This window comes from Mesoplodon densirostris, chromosome 8 (assembly GCF_025265405.1).
Source record: "Mesoplodon densirostris isolate mMesDen1 chromosome 8, mMesDen1 primary haplotype, whole genome shotgun sequence".
Taxonomy (NCBI): Eukaryota; Metazoa; Chordata; class Mammalia; order Artiodactyla; family Ziphiidae; genus Mesoplodon; species Mesoplodon densirostris.
Window position 1 is genome coordinate 92169929 of NC_082668.1, and position 15986 is coordinate 92185914.

Sequence of the window (15986 nt, forward strand, 5' to 3'; positions counted from 1 at the left end):
ATGGTTCAGATTGGTTCAGAATCTGATCACAAGATTGTTGATGTCCTCCTATTTCCCCATGTCCTCTTCTCATTTCTGTAAGTGTACAGCCTCATTTAAGCTGTACCTTAGAGTAACAGACAGCAACAAACTTTTTTTTTTTTTTAAGCTGGCCTCTACAAAAAAGAATTCTACTCCAGGCCCTAGTTTTAGGCAGTGAATTTCACTCTTAGCTCTTTCTCATGTGGGGTCTTTTTAACTATATTAATAGATAATTAAATAGAATATAATTCGTGACCTAAATACTTAACAGGTATGGTCACCCTACCAAAAAAAGTAACTAAAAATTAAGCAGGATAAAAAAACTGTACAAACAGTATAGTTATGACAATATTTTAAAATGTGCATGACACCAAGCTTTAAATATACCCAATCTTAGAGGATAAGCCAAAATCGGGTAGAGAACTAAAATTTGAGAAACTGGGTAAGTCTTGGCTTGAATTTGGGAGAAATTTTCTGACTCGAAAAGATGTTAGAAAGATCGCCTAGCTTCAAATACACAGCAAATGGTAGACAGAGTAAAAATTAAATTTCAAAAACAGCATGCATTTCTCAGTGGGCAAGGAAAAGAAATAAAGGGAGTGACAGGGGTTGCAGCTTGGAGCCCAATGAGCTCTATGTTCCAAGGAAGATGGGGGTTTCTAAAGGATAAGAGGCACTAAACATACCCCTCATGAGGAGAGGCCCTGAGTCAGATTCACTTCTTAAAACAGGTTGGAATAGAGGTCATTTTTGTGAAAGGGGAGCTTAGAAAAAAGGTCAAAGAAATTGCAGAGTCCTGGTTAAAAAAACGGTGTGGTCTCATTTATTTGGGAAATGTGTTACATTGTTTCCATACTCACCAAAAAGCAAAATGCAAACCAATGATGTCAAAATTTTAAGCAGTTCATCTGTGCATACTATGCTCTAACACCGATGAAAGTTTTTTTTACTGAATTTTCATGTAAGAAAACACATCCTAAAATAATTTCTTCCTTCTTGCCAATTAAAAAGACAGTACACCAAGGGATAGTTTTCCTATTACCAAATTATCTCCAAATTACAACTTCCTGGTTTTTATTTCTAAATATGCCGTTACATACTATGCAGCATTTTTATTCTGATTCTCTTTAACTTTTATTTTCTCAAGTTCTTTACCCATTCCTTTAAAATTCGGGGGCTTCCCTGGTGGCGCAGTGGTTGAGAGTCCGCCTGCCGATGCAGGGGACACGGGTTCGTGCCCTGGTCCAGGAAGATCCCACATGCCGTGGAGCGGCTGGGCGCGTGAGCCACGGCCACTGAGCCTGCGCGTCCTGAGCCTGTGCTCTGCAACGGGAGAGACCACGACAGTGGGAGGCCCGCATACCGCAAAAAAATAAAATTTGGAAAAAAAATTCAAATTTAATGGCCTTCTGGAGTGCTTATTTTACCCTTCCTTGCCAACATATAATAAACTAAATTATCATCCTAAAAATTTGATTTTGTATTTAATTCAAACACTGTTGCTATTTTGAGAGTATTTTGGAAATAAATTATTGTACTGAGCACTTAGTGCTTTATATCAATCGAATTTCGTGACCAACATATATCCACAAAATCACAAATAAATTCTCTAGAGGTGTTTTTCTAACACGTATAGATCTCCATAACTTTAACTTTGGGGAAGCTTTAAAAACTGGTTTCTAGGGCTTCCCTGGTGGCGCAGTGGTTGAGACTATGCCTGCTAATGCAGGGGACACGGGTTCGAGACCTGGTCTGGGAAGATCCCACATGCTGCGGAGCAACTAGGCCCATGAGCCACAACTACTGAGCCTGCGCGTCTGGAGCCTGTGCTCCGCAACAAGAGAGGGTGCGATAGTGAGAGGCCCACGCACTGCAATGAAGAGCGGCCCCTGCTTGCCACAATTAGAGAAAGCCCTCACACAGAAACGAAGACCCAACGCAGCCAAAAATAAATAAATAAATTTTTTTAAAAAAAACTGGTTTCTATAAACTATCTCCTGTCTTCAGAAGTCTGTCATTCTACCAGTATTCTCAAACTTTTTGGTCTCAGGACTCCTAAACTCTTAAATATTACTGAGGTCCCCAAAAAGCTTTTGTTAATGTAGGGTATTTTTTTTTTTTTTTGCGGTATGCGGGCCTCTCACTGTTGTGGCCTCCCCCGTCGCAGAGCACAGGCTCCGGACGCGCAGGCTCCGGACGCGCAGGCTCAGCGGCCATGGCTCACGGGCCCAGCCGCTCCGCGGCATATGGGATCCTCCCAGACCGGGGCACGAACCCGTATCCCCTGCATCGGCAGGCGGACTCTCAACCACTTGCGCCACCAGGGAGGCCCTTTGTAGGGTATTTTGATATTTACTGTATTAGGAATTAGAAGAGAAATTTTTAATGTTTTAATTCATTTGAAAACAATAAATCCATTAAATGTTAACACAAATTAAGATTTTATGAAAAACAACTATTTTCCAAACACATACATAAAAGTTTAATGAGGAGAGAGATCATGTTTCACATTTTTTCAAATCTCTTTAACATCTAGGTTAAAAGAAGACAACTGGAGTTTCATATTTGCTTTTGCAGTGTGTTGCAATACATGGTTTCGGCTGAAGCATATGAAGAATATCTAGTTTCACAAAGATATGTGGCTGGAAAAAGAAGTAATCTGGTAGTCTTTTTTTTTTTTTTTCCTTTTTTTTTTTTTTTTTGCAGTACGCGGGCCTCTCACTGTTGTGGCCTCTCCCGTTGCGGAGCACAGGCTCCGGATGCGCAGGCCCAGCGGCCATGGCTCACGGGCCCAGCCGCTCCACGGCATGTGGGATCTTCCTGGACCAGGGCACGAACCAGCGTCCCCTGCATCGGCAGGTGGACTCTCAACCACTGCGCCACCAGGGAAGCCCCGATAGTCTTTCAGCCAATTGTGGTTATTCTTCTTGGATACTATACCAAATCTGACAAGTGCTAAATTTCTTAAAGGTCAGTTGTAATGTAGAATCTGAAACTATATTGGTAAACTTTCCACATGCTTATTGTTGGTCTATCTTGAACTCTGAACGGATGGATCTTTTACCCATGCAGGATTTTGTAACATGAGTTGGTCATCTGAAAACTAGTGGTTCACTGAGTTATCATAAAGATCTTCCAAATGATGGCATATTTCATTATAATACAGTATCCCAAAAAATCCTATTTATTAATATTAATATCACTGTCCATTTCATCATAAAAGTGTGTAATTATTAACAAGTTACCAAGTTCACAGTAGTAGATTCAAGTTTTCCAAAATTCTAATTTTCACTGGAAAGCCCAAATTTTATCATTGGTAGCAAACAGTCAAGTTTTTTTCCTTTAAGGGACAGGCTCACTTAATTCATTATATTTTTTTAGAAAATATCTGTCACTTAAGTACATGAGTCTCACAATAACCATAGTTTGTCAGTCTTTCAAGTAAAACGTGTTTCCAAAAAATAGCACCTAGTTCAGCTTGCAACTCATACAATTGCTCAATTGAAAACAATATATATTTTTTCAAAGATAATCATCTTATTTTGGTATGTAGCAGAAGTGCTTTATTAAAGTATACTTCCCATTTTGTCACAAAGAATATTACAAAGACATGCAGCGGGAATTACAAATCAGAAACACGAGATACCACTTCACACCCATTCTTAGTATATCTAAAATCAAAAAGGAGGAAAATGATAAATGTTGGTGGGGATGTAGAAAAACCAGAACCCTTTTGCTGGTGAGAATGTAAAATGGTACAGTCACTTTGGAAAAACAGTTTGGCAGTTCCTCAAAATGTTAAACATACAACCCAGCAATTCCACTGCTAAGTATATACCCAAAAGAAACAAAAACATGTCCACACCAAAAAACTGTACACAAACGTTCATAGCAGCATTATTCTTAATAGCTAAAAAATGGAAATGCCGTCCATCAATGGATAAATGAATAAAATGTGGTATATCCATACAATGGAATATTATTCAACCACAAAAAAAGAACAAAGTACGGTTAAAGGCTACAAGACAGATGAACCCTAAAAATATTATGGTAAATGAAAAGTCAGACACAGAGAGCCACATACTGTTTGATTCCACTGATAAGATATAATAGGCAAATCTAAAGAGACAGAAAGTAGATTAGTGGTTGCTGGGGGCTCAGGGGACAGGGAAGGGAATGTGGAGTGACTGCTGATGGGTATGGGGTTTGGGGGAGGTGCTGAAAATGCTCTAAAATTAGAGAGTAGTGACGGGTGCACCAGTCTGTGCCTATATTAAAAACCACTAAATTGTATACTTTAAAGGGCGAGTTTTATAGTATGTGAATTATATTTCAATAAAGCTATTACTTTAAAAAAAACATGCAGCATTCAAGGGTCAAGGTTTAGTAAAAATACCTCTTTTGACTTGTTCATCAAGGCCATTGCTCAGTGAAGCTAGCTAGCATTTTTCTTTAACTGCAAGTGGATGGTCATAAAGAATACAACTACTAGTACAGTTTAGCATCACAGCTTTGATTTGTGCTAAGACAGCAGTTTTAGCCACCATCAGTGAAAATGTCTATATGAGAAAAAAGGCAGATAAATTATACTATTATTATGAAAAGTAGTTTGATATCAAGGACCTCTGACAGGGTCTCAGAGATCCTCAGAGATCCACGGACCACACTTTGAGAATGCTGCTCTAAACCATAGCTTCAGAAGGCTCAAATGCAATTAAAGGCTTTCTAAGTACAGACAATTCCTATTTTCTAAGTATATATCACAAATTTCTCAAAAGAAAAAAGATAATACCATTACTTCAAAAAATTAAACCCAAGTGTCCCAATTTAAGAGTTTAGAATCACTGACTCAGTGGAAGGTTATAACAGCACAATCTTCATAAAAACCCAAATAATGAAATAAAAGAGTAAAAGTAAGAATTTAGTGTACAACAAAGCATTCAATAAAACACCATCTAAATAAATAACATCACTAAGGTAATGATGATACTATCTTTTAAAAGAGATTTATATTTTTTTATTTCTAAATAATTATGTATTACTTAATTCTTACACAACAAAGAGTAGACTTCCGAAATTTCTACCCATACTATCAATAATAACATATCTAACACAGCTAGGTTTAAGGCCTACTTCACACTTGTAAGAATAAACTATCACAGAACCGAAGAATTTTAGGTCTAGAAGGTAGCCTAGATATAGTTACCTAGGCCAACAGCTGCATTTTACATGCTGAGAAAACTGAGTTTGCAAAAGAAAAAGTAACTTAGCCAAAACCACACAGGCTAGCTAATGAGTGAGACAGCCTAACAGTACCTACTCCCAGTACCATGTTTTCACTATACCAACCTGATTGCCCAACCAAATAAAATGCATAAAACATTTAATTTACATCACACCAAGGACAGCCAAGACATCCTACATGACAAATAAAAATTTTTTGATGCCTGAGAGTACCAATCAGATGTGAAAAAATGTACAAAACTAAGTGACGAAAAACAACAAATGTAATTGGCATAACAGAGAAATGAATCCTTGACTTCAAAAACTACAATCTTTCAATGAAGAACAATTTGGAACACATTTTGGTGTTGACTTTTCACACAGACACAGGGAAATTATCATCACCTTAAAAGACAGCCAGATATTGATAAACACCTCACTGAACTTATCTATAGCATGACATGACTTCGAAAACTCACCTGCAGGACTGTCAGCATTCTCTCCGGGGTGTAGTTGTATACCAGTAGAGTCTATAGAGTTTACTGTAACTGTCTGTAGATTTGGCAACTGACCAGTGCTTAGACTAACTGGAGTTGAAGTCAAGGCTCCACCTGCTGCAACTTGACCAAGCGTGAGTGTCTGAACAGGCGTTAAAGTTATTTGTTGGGCAGCAGTATTCTGTATTTGCAAATTCTGCAAGTTCTGAACCCCTTGTACTTGAAATGTTTGCCAAGTTATCTGTCCAGAAGGGGTCACTGTCTGTGCCTGAATTAAAAAGGTTCCAGGATTCAGCTGCAACTGAAGATTTTGCAAAGCCTGTTGTGATATATTCTGACCACTGGCTTGCACACCATGGATTGTCTGTGGTGTAATACCTTGCACAATTTGGGCTTGACTGGTTGGCTGCTGAGACTCTTGAAGTTGTAGATGTTGTACAACAGGCTGTGCTGTAGAAACCTGAATATTCTGAGCCTGTGTCTCTTCAGAAACAGGCGACTGGATATAATTTCCCTGAAGATCTGAAGAATGGACTTGCCCACTAGTAGTAGTCAAGCTATTTGTATTTTGTTGTAATATACCTGTACTATCTATAGTAACAGGCAACTGTGATGAAGAGGATGTTGGCACAAATAAATCTGTATCAGTATTAGTTTCATTAATATCAGGAGAAACCCGCTCACCAGTCCTTTCTGAATTGTCTGAACTATCCATAGCTTGACCTGTGTTTATCAAATGTCCATCAGCATTAATGCCTGCGGTCATTGTCTGAGAACTGCCCGAGAGTCCCAAAGAATCTAGATCGACACTATTGATTGGTACAAAGGTAATATTTCCTGGAAGACCAAGAGGCACATTAGCAACTACTTGGGTTTGGCCAGGAAAGGATGAACCACCAATTGCAACTCCCTGAACCTGGACTTGACCAGTCTGTGGTATGAGATTCTGGATATTAGCAGGAGGTGTTCCAGAGGCAAGCAAGGTTTGATTAGAGCCAGGAATGATCTGAATTTGACCACTTTCTTGACTTATACCCCCATTATCTGAAGAGCCTGTGAAACCAATCTGAACCTGCTGACCATCTGATGACTGAATCTGTGGTATTACTTGATACTGAACATTGGACACTGTACCATTTGATGAATCTGATCCTGGTGCAACTGAAAATATTTGCTGATTCTGCAAATTCTGAAGGGGAAGCACATACTGCCCACTGGAAGTAGCAGCACTTGGAATCTGTACTAGATTACCAGCTTCATCTTTTATAGTTGTAGGTGTGGCTGACAAAACCTCCCATCGGTTTGGTGCTCCTCCTAACTGTGCAGAAGCCAAATCACCTGTCTGGATAAAGAAAACAAAAAATGTTATGTGATATGTATTTGTGGTACATTTAATCCAATCCTCAAAAAACTCTAAAAACTGATATAAACCCTACCACCTGAAAATAAAAGTTCTCTTAGTAACACAACACAGCTCAAATACAGACGTACTATATAAACTACAATAAACATCACTTCCAATTTTGTTATATTGCAAAGATAACCCATGCTATAAGCCCATGAGATATACAAGCTCATCTTCAAGTGGTTCACAATCTATCCAAGCAGACATACACATACAAGCTACTACTATGTGAATAGTGGTGTACACTAGGCATATTATCAGAACACTTTGGGGGAACATAGAAAAATGAAAAAAAAAAGATTTCACATAGGAGATTTTTAAGTAATTGTGGATAAAATTTAAGATTTCACTGTGGGTGGTTAGGAAGCAGAAATACAGGCATTAACAAGGTATAGAAATAAAGTCACAGACTTTTAAGAGACTCTAAAAAAATAATGTGTAGTTTGGAGTTCAAGAGAGGATCCAGAAAATTCATATTCATAGAAAAGAGTAATGGGGAACAGGACTAGACATTTTTATCAGGGCCTGTAGTAAATGGTTTCACAGGTTCTACTAAGGAGTTTGGACTTTATCCTACAGATAGTGAATGAAAGCTATAAAAGGTTTTGAGGCAAGTGAGTGGCACAATCAGATCTGTGCTTTATAAAGATAAACTAAGACCTAGTGAAGGAGACTGAAAGGCTGAAGACAATAAAGGCAGAGAAACCGTAGGACCCAGTACAAATGTCCAGGCCTGAACTAAAATAGTGATCTATCTTTTAAACACAAACATTTAAACTTATCAAACTTAAATTGTTAAAATGAAGCACCAGACTTTAAAAGTAACCTACATTCTTCAAATTCTACCTGGTATAAAAATTACAAGCGGGCTTCCCTGGTGGCGCAGTGGTTGAGAGTCCGCCCGTCGATGCAGGGGACACGGGTTCGTGCCCCGGTCCGGGAGGATCCCACATGCCGCGGAGCGGCTGGGCCTGTGAGCCATGGCCGCTGAGCCTGCGCGGCCGGAGCCTGTGCTCCGCAACGGGAGAGGCCACAACAGTGAGAGGCCCGTGTTCCGCAAGAAAAAAAAAAAAAAAAATTACAAGCTTAAGTCATCTTTCCCTATATTAGAGTAACAATTCATGTTTCACCTCAGTCTCTTGGCATTTTAAATAAACTAAAGATATTTAAATCTATCCTTTATACTGAAATCTACACTATAGTGCTTCAAATCCAATTCTTATCTTCTTAAGGTTATTGTTCACCTTTGGAGAATCAACCTTGAATTTGTTCTCACCAGCATTAAATAGACAATTTTTCAACTTATATCAAAGAATATAGTATCTTACATACAAATTAACTTTACAATGCAGTCATTCGTAGATATCCCCAGGGGATTGGTTCCAGGACCCTGCCGATACCAAAATCCCCCACGCTCAATTCCCTTACATAAAATGTATACTACAGGCAGACCTCCAAGGATGCAGAACCCACAGATATAGAGAGATAACTGTACTGGCATTTTGTCTCTTCTTCATCCTTAAAATAAAAAGTCAAATCTATGGCATCTGAGTATTTTTTTTAACAAAATCTTAATAAGAGCAGATATCCAACCATAAGTGAACAGCTTTCTAGTTCAAGAAATTCCTTGAAAATAAATACAACTACTCAAATGACAAGTCTGAATAAACACTACCCAAGAACCCCCTTCTCCAGAAGCTAAATAAAAATAAACTACAGTACCACTTTTCCCAACAATGCAGGCCATTAATTGAAGGGAAATCCCCAAACCTAGGACAAAATGATGTACTTGAACTTTTTTGAGTAAACCTAAGGTTAAAAGCATATATAAAAACTATTTATGAACACTGAAACAAGAATACTAGACTTTCATAATATAAGCTAAGACTATAAATGCTTAGAAGAAGGGAGTACGTTGCACTAGAAAGGAAAAGATTCATAACTGGGTTCTAGCCTAGCTAGAACCGTGGAGTTATGTGTGATTTAGAGCAGGACCTTACGGGAAAAATATTACCTTGCAGGGTCATAAGATCCTAAAGAAAGTGTTAAGCTTCATAAACTGTAAAGCACTATAAAATCCTAAAGTATCCTTATGATAACTAAGATTATGAAGACAGATTTGAAAAACATCCAACTGCACCTAGCACAATGATCAATAAATACTTATTGAATGAATAAAAGTATTTTACTTTAAAATTATTGCAAAGGAAATGATAGGAAAAATGAATAAAACCGACCTTGAGATATTACAGTCTTCAATGAAAAACTCTACACCAATTTTAAACCAATTCCACAGTGAATAACTCCCCAATATTTCAAAACTACAAAGCCTACTAAAACCATTCATTTGTAAGAAATTTCATCAGCAGCATACCAAAAAAATAGGTAAATTAGAATCTGAGACCAAAAAAAGTTGTAAGAATGTGCGATGGGGCTTCCCCGGTGGCGCAGTGGTTAAGAAGCCGCCTGCCAATGCAGGGGACACAGGTTCAAGCCCTGGTCCAGGAAGATCCCACATGACATGGAGCAACTAAGCTCGTGCGCCACAACTACTGAGCCTGCGCTCTAGAGCCCATAAGCCACAACTACTGAAGCCCGCGTGCCTAGAGCCCTTGCTCCAAAACAAGAGAAGTCACCGCAATGAGAAGCCCACGCACCACAACGAACAGTAGCCCCTGCTCACCGCAACGAGAGAAAGCCCACACACAGCAACGAACACCCAACACAGCCATAAATTAATTAATTTTTTTAAAATGTGTGATGTTAGGCTACTGGAAACACTACAAAGGGAGGGAGACATAAAAACACATAACCCAGGCAAGAATTAGTATTTGGTTTGGATTCAAGATAACCCTCTTCATTAAGCCTAGACATTGAAAGAAAAATCCACCAGTGTTTCTCTCAATAATTCTAATATTCTTATTGACAAACAAAACACCAATTAACATGGACACTGGCATTACTGTAAAAGGTTGTAATTGAAGGTAATCTGAGTTTCCCTCTGTATACAAACACATAATCACATGGTAAAAAAGACCACATCCAAGAGTAGCCCTGGGACACTGCTATGGCAAATTCATTACAAGGGCATTCTCCACTACAACCAGGCATAAAATGGGGACACACACACACACACAACACCCAAGGATATCTTCTCCATAACACCTGTGTAAAGGAAAAAAATAAACTTCATACCAACTTATTACATCACATTTAGAAAGGACTATTAACCTCTCAGTTAATGGCTTTATGAAAGCCAGAAATGGGCAAGGAAAGAATATAACTGGAAACAAGTGTGAAGCTAAGGTGAAAACAAACTTAAGAACCACTCTTAGGCAAGTACTAAAGTTTCTTAAAATCTTCAAAGGAACAGTAAAGAACACAGACTGCAGATACAAAAACAATTACCTAATGAATTCCTTACAATGACAGAGTAAGTTTTATTTGAAATAACAGCCAAAATAACCTTTTTTTGAAATAAGCTATTATTCACTTTGTAGTTCACCAACATTTACGTAATAAATGAACACTGAATTTACAAGTTAAACTGAAATTCAGGCAATGCCTTTCATAATATTTACTTGTTCAATTTATTACCCTGAATTACAAATGAAATAAACAAATTAGTAATTCACAGGTTCACACAAATGTATATTGGACAAGTTAATGTCTCATAAAGGTCTACTTTTTCTATACCTTGATCTATTACTAAAACTACACAACTCTTAATAATAAGTATAAAAGAGTCTTGCCATCAAACCAATTTTGAGAGTCCACGCTGTGGGACATTACAGGTGAGACTGCTTTGTGATTAGACCTATTCAGCTCTGTACTGAGGGTAACCAAACACTCTTGGCCAGGATCCAGGATGAACACATATCATACTCCAACAAATTCTAAATTGAAAATATGTAAAGCAAATCTGCAGTACAGCTATTGGCTTTTCAATGCCCTTTTAATCTTAAAATGCCAAACTAGGGCTTCCCTGGTGGTGCAGTGGTTGGGAATCCGCCTGCCAATGCAGGGGACATGAGTTCGAGCCCTGGTCCGGGAAGATCCCACATGCCACGGAGCTAAGCCTGTGCGCCACAACTACTAAGCCTGCACTCTGGAGCCCGCGAGCCACAACTACTGAACCCACGCACCACAACTACTGAAGCCCGCGCGCCTAGAGCCCATGCTCCGCAACAAGAGAAGCCACCGCAATGAGAAGGCCTCGCACCACAACGAAGACTGGCCCCCGCTCACTGCAACTAGAGAAAGCCTGCGCACAGCAACAAAGACCCAACGCAGCCAATAATAAATTTTTTTAAAAAAGCCAAACTAAACTAGTATAAAGTTGCATTTTATGTGTATATTTCCCTTTCGTTTTAAACACAACAATACTATATGCAATGTGGTATCCTGAACTGGATCCTGGAACAGAAAATGGGCATTAGTGAAAAAATGGTGATATCAGAATAAAGTCTATAGTTTAGCTAATAACACTGTATCATTGTTGATCTCCTAGTTTTGACAAATGTACCATGGTTATATTAACATTAGAGGAAGCTGGGTGAAAGGTAAAAGGTACCTCTCAGTTCTATCTTTGCAACTTTTGTGTAAATATGAAATAAACCCAAAATAAAATTTTTAAAAAGCACAACTCCAAAAAATCTCTCCCTAAACCTCTCATAATTCCCAGCAATTTGAATAAAGTAACATTATCCAAGCACATTTTTAAGTGGGGAAAACTACTATGAAATCACTTAAATTCTTTCATTTCCTGAGATGTCCATGTCTAAAATTCATCTTTGAACTGGAAAAATAATTTTCCCATTCGCTAAGGCAAACATACTCAAGCAGTCTTACTAATTTTTACTCAGTGAAAAATGTTATGCACAGGTACCAAACATACAAAGAAAAAAATGCTCAGACTGATTCTGATTCATGTTCATCTGGTGGGGAATGTGATGTCAGTAGAGATTTGGCAGTTCAGAGGAGCTGAAGAGGCATGGAAACAACTTCCCTACAAGTATATGGCCACAGTAGGGTAAGGTTGGAGACAGTATTCTATTCTTTGGGTGAGACTCACGTACATATACATATTCTTTACCTGTAACTTCCTCCTTCGCTTCTCTCCTCCCCCAATCACTGAACTGATATCTAAAAACTTGGTAAGTTGCAGTTACAAAAAGTTTTCTGTTCTATTTGAAAGATTAAAAAAGATAAGTAGAAGCAATCTGCTTTGCAATTTTACAATGGTTTTTAAGATAAACATTTTTTTGTGTGTGTGGCACTATGGGCCTAACGGGATATAGTTCTTAAAAGAGGTTTACCAGTCCATAAATTTGTTTAAAAAGTAACAATGCCTCCCACATACATGATTTTAAGCCTTTACATTTTAATCTGCTTACAAAAGGACAAAACCTAAAGTCATACTTTTAAGTCATTAAATCTACTTACATCCCTCTACAGTATAATTTCAAACACGAAAATTACAAATACAATATTTAATATAGCTTAACATTAGCTTCACTTTTAATGCCTTGGAATACTAAGAATTTCCTGAAGACTATACCATATATCAAACTTTTTTGTCCACAGTGACAATTCAAAATATCACGACACAAACCGATTCCCATAATCCACATTAAAAAAAAACACACACACAAAAATGATGGGAGAAGTTTCAATTATTTTAATAAGTGAACACATCTACATGTTAAACTAACGCAACAACAAAGATTCAAACGAATATAAAATTCACAATAGTCCTAGAAACAGTTTCTAGCTAATTGGTATGAAGCCCTCCTGTAACACTGGCCAGCTCCTCCCCCTGCCCCCGACAAACTAAAAACCCTATAAAGAGAATCCCACATCTTATCAGACTGGCAATCACAATAAAATGAAAATATAGCTTTGCCAACCAAATTCAACTAAGTATGATATGCATTAGCATTCATGTAAATATTGATATAATTCCATACACGTACTTTTGTTTCTAACACTAGTATACCTATTCAATTTCAAGAGCCAAAGTACTAAGTAACTTCGCCGATTTCAACGGTCACTTAAACTCCATTTATGAAAAATTACTGTAAATGTAAGTAATCTGCAAAAACGAAAATTCGACAATTTAGAATGGCCATCAAAAAAGCACTCAAAAAGTATTCAAGTGTTCATTCTTGTAAACAAAAAAGTAATTCAAAGAGTAAACCTTCGTTCCTTTTTTTAAAACAACGATTTAACACTTAAATCAGTAAGATCTAGTAACTTCCAGCAGGAAAATCCCCGAGTTCAAAAACTACTAGAAACTGAAGACACTGCCTCCGTAGCTGATACTACCTATGGCCGATAGGCTGTGCCTGAAATTTCTGCGGCGCTCGGCGGAGGAGTTCTCAGCACTGCTATGAATTTGCTCTAACATCCATTTTGGAGTCCTCCACCCCCACCCTCTCAGACTTCATTTTGTAGTGAATTTGGATGGAGGTGCCGCAGTGACAATGTAGAGAAAGCCTAGTCTGGCTTCTAATCCGAACAAGCATGCGAAAGAGCAGGAAAGGGCGCCCCGGCCGCGCGACCGTCCCTCTCCGGGAAGGCGAGGGCGCCGGGGAGGCCTTTCGGGCGGGATGGCGGGCGCGCCGCGGGCCCGGGATGGCGGGCGCAGGGCCTCGGCGGGGGCGGGCCGCGCGCGAGACTTACCGCTCCGGCGGCGGCGGGGGCCCCGGCTGCGGCGGCCGCCTCCTCCTCGTCGTCGCCAGGCGATGGTGGCCCTATCTTGCTGCAGGTAGCGGCCAGCAGAGCAAGCGGTGACGGCTGAGTGTCCTACCCCCGATGGGCGGGTTCAGAGAAGGAGACAGGGGGAGGGGGTGGCGGTTAGGGCCGGGCCGCGCTCGCACAGGAAGTGCGACTCGGGCCTCGCAGGCTGCACCCGGGCGAGCGCCAGCCCGCGCTCTCCTCCTCCTCCTCGCCTCCGGCTCGCGCCCTCCGGCTCGCACGCACACGGGCTCCACCGTCCGCGGGAAGGCGGGCGGCGGGCCGCGCGCCGGGCCTCCACCTTCCGTCCGGAACCCACCCCCGGGAGGGCGCAAGCTCACACACACTCACACTCTCTCTCTCTCACTCACTCACACACACACACACACACACACACACTCACACACACACACACACACACAAAAAGACGGCGGGCGGGGGAGCGCGGGCGGGGTCGGAGCGTTGGCGCCTCGGGCGGGCAGCTCCCGGGGCGGGGGGAGGGGAGGAGAGAAGCGCGGAGGGAGGGGAGAGGCGAGGGGAGGAGAAAGCGGCGCGAGGGGGGAGCCGGGCCGGGGCTAAGCCGCTCCTCACCTGGGCCGCCGCCGCCGCCACCGCGCCGTTTCCGTGCTGCTGCTGCTGCAGATACTCGCCGTGGCCGCCGCCGCCGCCGCCGCTGTCCACGTCCAAGGCAGCCATTTCCTCTTGTTTCACGGGCTTTTCGGGAGCTGCAGGCACAGCGCGGGGGGGTGGGGGTGGGGAGGAAGGCGGGTGGAGGAGAGGGAGGGGGCCCGCGGGCCGAGGCGAAATTACTCCGAAAGCCCGGACCGAGTCCCCTTCCCCTCCCCCACCCGCCCCCCGGCGGCGGCGGCGGCTGCTCCCTCCTCCCCTCCTGCTGCTGCCCCCGCCCGCCGCTGCCTGTAACCCTCCTCCTCCTCTTTCCCTCCTCCTCCTCCTCCCCGCGCTGCCCCTGCCCCCTCTCCTCTCCTCTCCTCCCCTTTCCCTTCGCGCCGCTCGCTCTCACTCGCGCTCGCTCCTCTCGCACCGTCAGTCACTCACACGCTCGCCCGCTGCCCGCGCCCGCACACAGGGGGATGCGCTCCCGGCGGCCCGGGCCGCCAGCCCCAGGCCCGGCGGGGACACTGCGTTGCTGGGGCTTGAGGGGTGGACGGTAGCTGGCGGGGAGGGGAGGGAGCCGGAGGGCATTGCGGCTTTCTGCCTCTCACAGACACTCGGTCGCACACAGGGGGCCGGGAGCCGGCGGCGGTGGCCCCCGGCTGGCTGTGGTCGGCGGTAGCGGCGGCGGCGGCAGCAGCAAGGGTTGCTCTCTCTCGGCTTTACGTACCGGTCATAGTGTGTTTAGGGCACCTCAGGCGGGGCTCCCCGCCGCCTTACACATGGTGAGGAGCGAAGGCGGCGGCGGCGGGAGAGGATGCGGGAAGCGGCGGCGGACACGGCCGGAGCGGTCCGGGGATTTTTTTTCCTATTTTGATTGACTGTGCGGGAAACACAAAAGGTGGAGCCTCCAGCCGAAAAGGGGGGAAGAGGGTGACAGCCCGCCCGGAAGTTCCGCCCCTCTTCTCCGCGCTCATTCGCCACCACGCTCTTCGTAGGCAGTGCTCATTGGCCCGGATGCCCGTCCGTCACTCGGCCAGGCGGCGCGCTTCCTGTTTGCCCCCCGGGAGGAAGGGGAGAGACAATGAGCGGTCGTGGCGGCGAAGGTTCCCGAGAGCGGCTACGGCTCGCCTGTTACCCCGCTGTGGCCGCCTAGTTCGCCGGCTGCCGCTGCCAGGCCGAGGCGAAGGCCTCTTCCACCTTGCAGGCGCTCGGAGCAGGCCCCAGCAAGCTGTAGGGGGGCTGAGCTGGGGAGGAAATCCGTCCCCGGAGGATCCGGCTCCACTCGACGCTTCCTCCATCCCGGCGGCAGCCGGATCTCCCCAGGGCGCTCTCGGAGCCTCTGCTTCCCTGCGCTGCCAGGAGGCCGCCGCCGCTCAGCCCCGGGGCTGCTGCTGCGACCGCTGCTGCTACTGAGCAAACCGGGCCCGCCCCGCGAGCCCGGGAGGAGGGAGCTGGTATTGGGGGAGACACCCCCTCCGAGGCTGGAG

The 15986-nt window shown here is 43.1% G+C and overlaps 1 protein-coding gene across 2 annotated transcripts in view; it reads right to left on the reverse strand.

The window, feature by feature from the left end:
* SP3 (Sp3 transcription factor) overlaps positions 1 to 15349 on the reverse strand; it is a 61842-nt gene extending 46493 nt beyond the window's left edge. Inside the window, exons 1-4 of one of the 2 annotated variants that reach the window (XM_060106269.1) lie at positions 15227 to 15349; positions 14476 to 14609; positions 13831 to 13944; positions 5724 to 7083 (exon numbers count right to left, since the gene is read on the reverse strand). In XM_060106269.1, coding sequence (XP_059962252.1) covers positions 5724 to 7083; positions 13831 to 13944; positions 14476 to 14609; positions 15227 to 15233 — 1615 coding nt within the window. In that variant the 5' untranslated portion in view covers positions 15234 to 15349. Of the gene's footprint in view, positions 1 to 5723; positions 7084 to 13830; positions 13954 to 14475; positions 14610 to 15226 lie in introns of both variants that reach the window. The other variant, XM_060106268.1, reaches the window with a different exon arrangement.
* Positions 15350 to 15986: the final 637 nt, after the last annotated feature.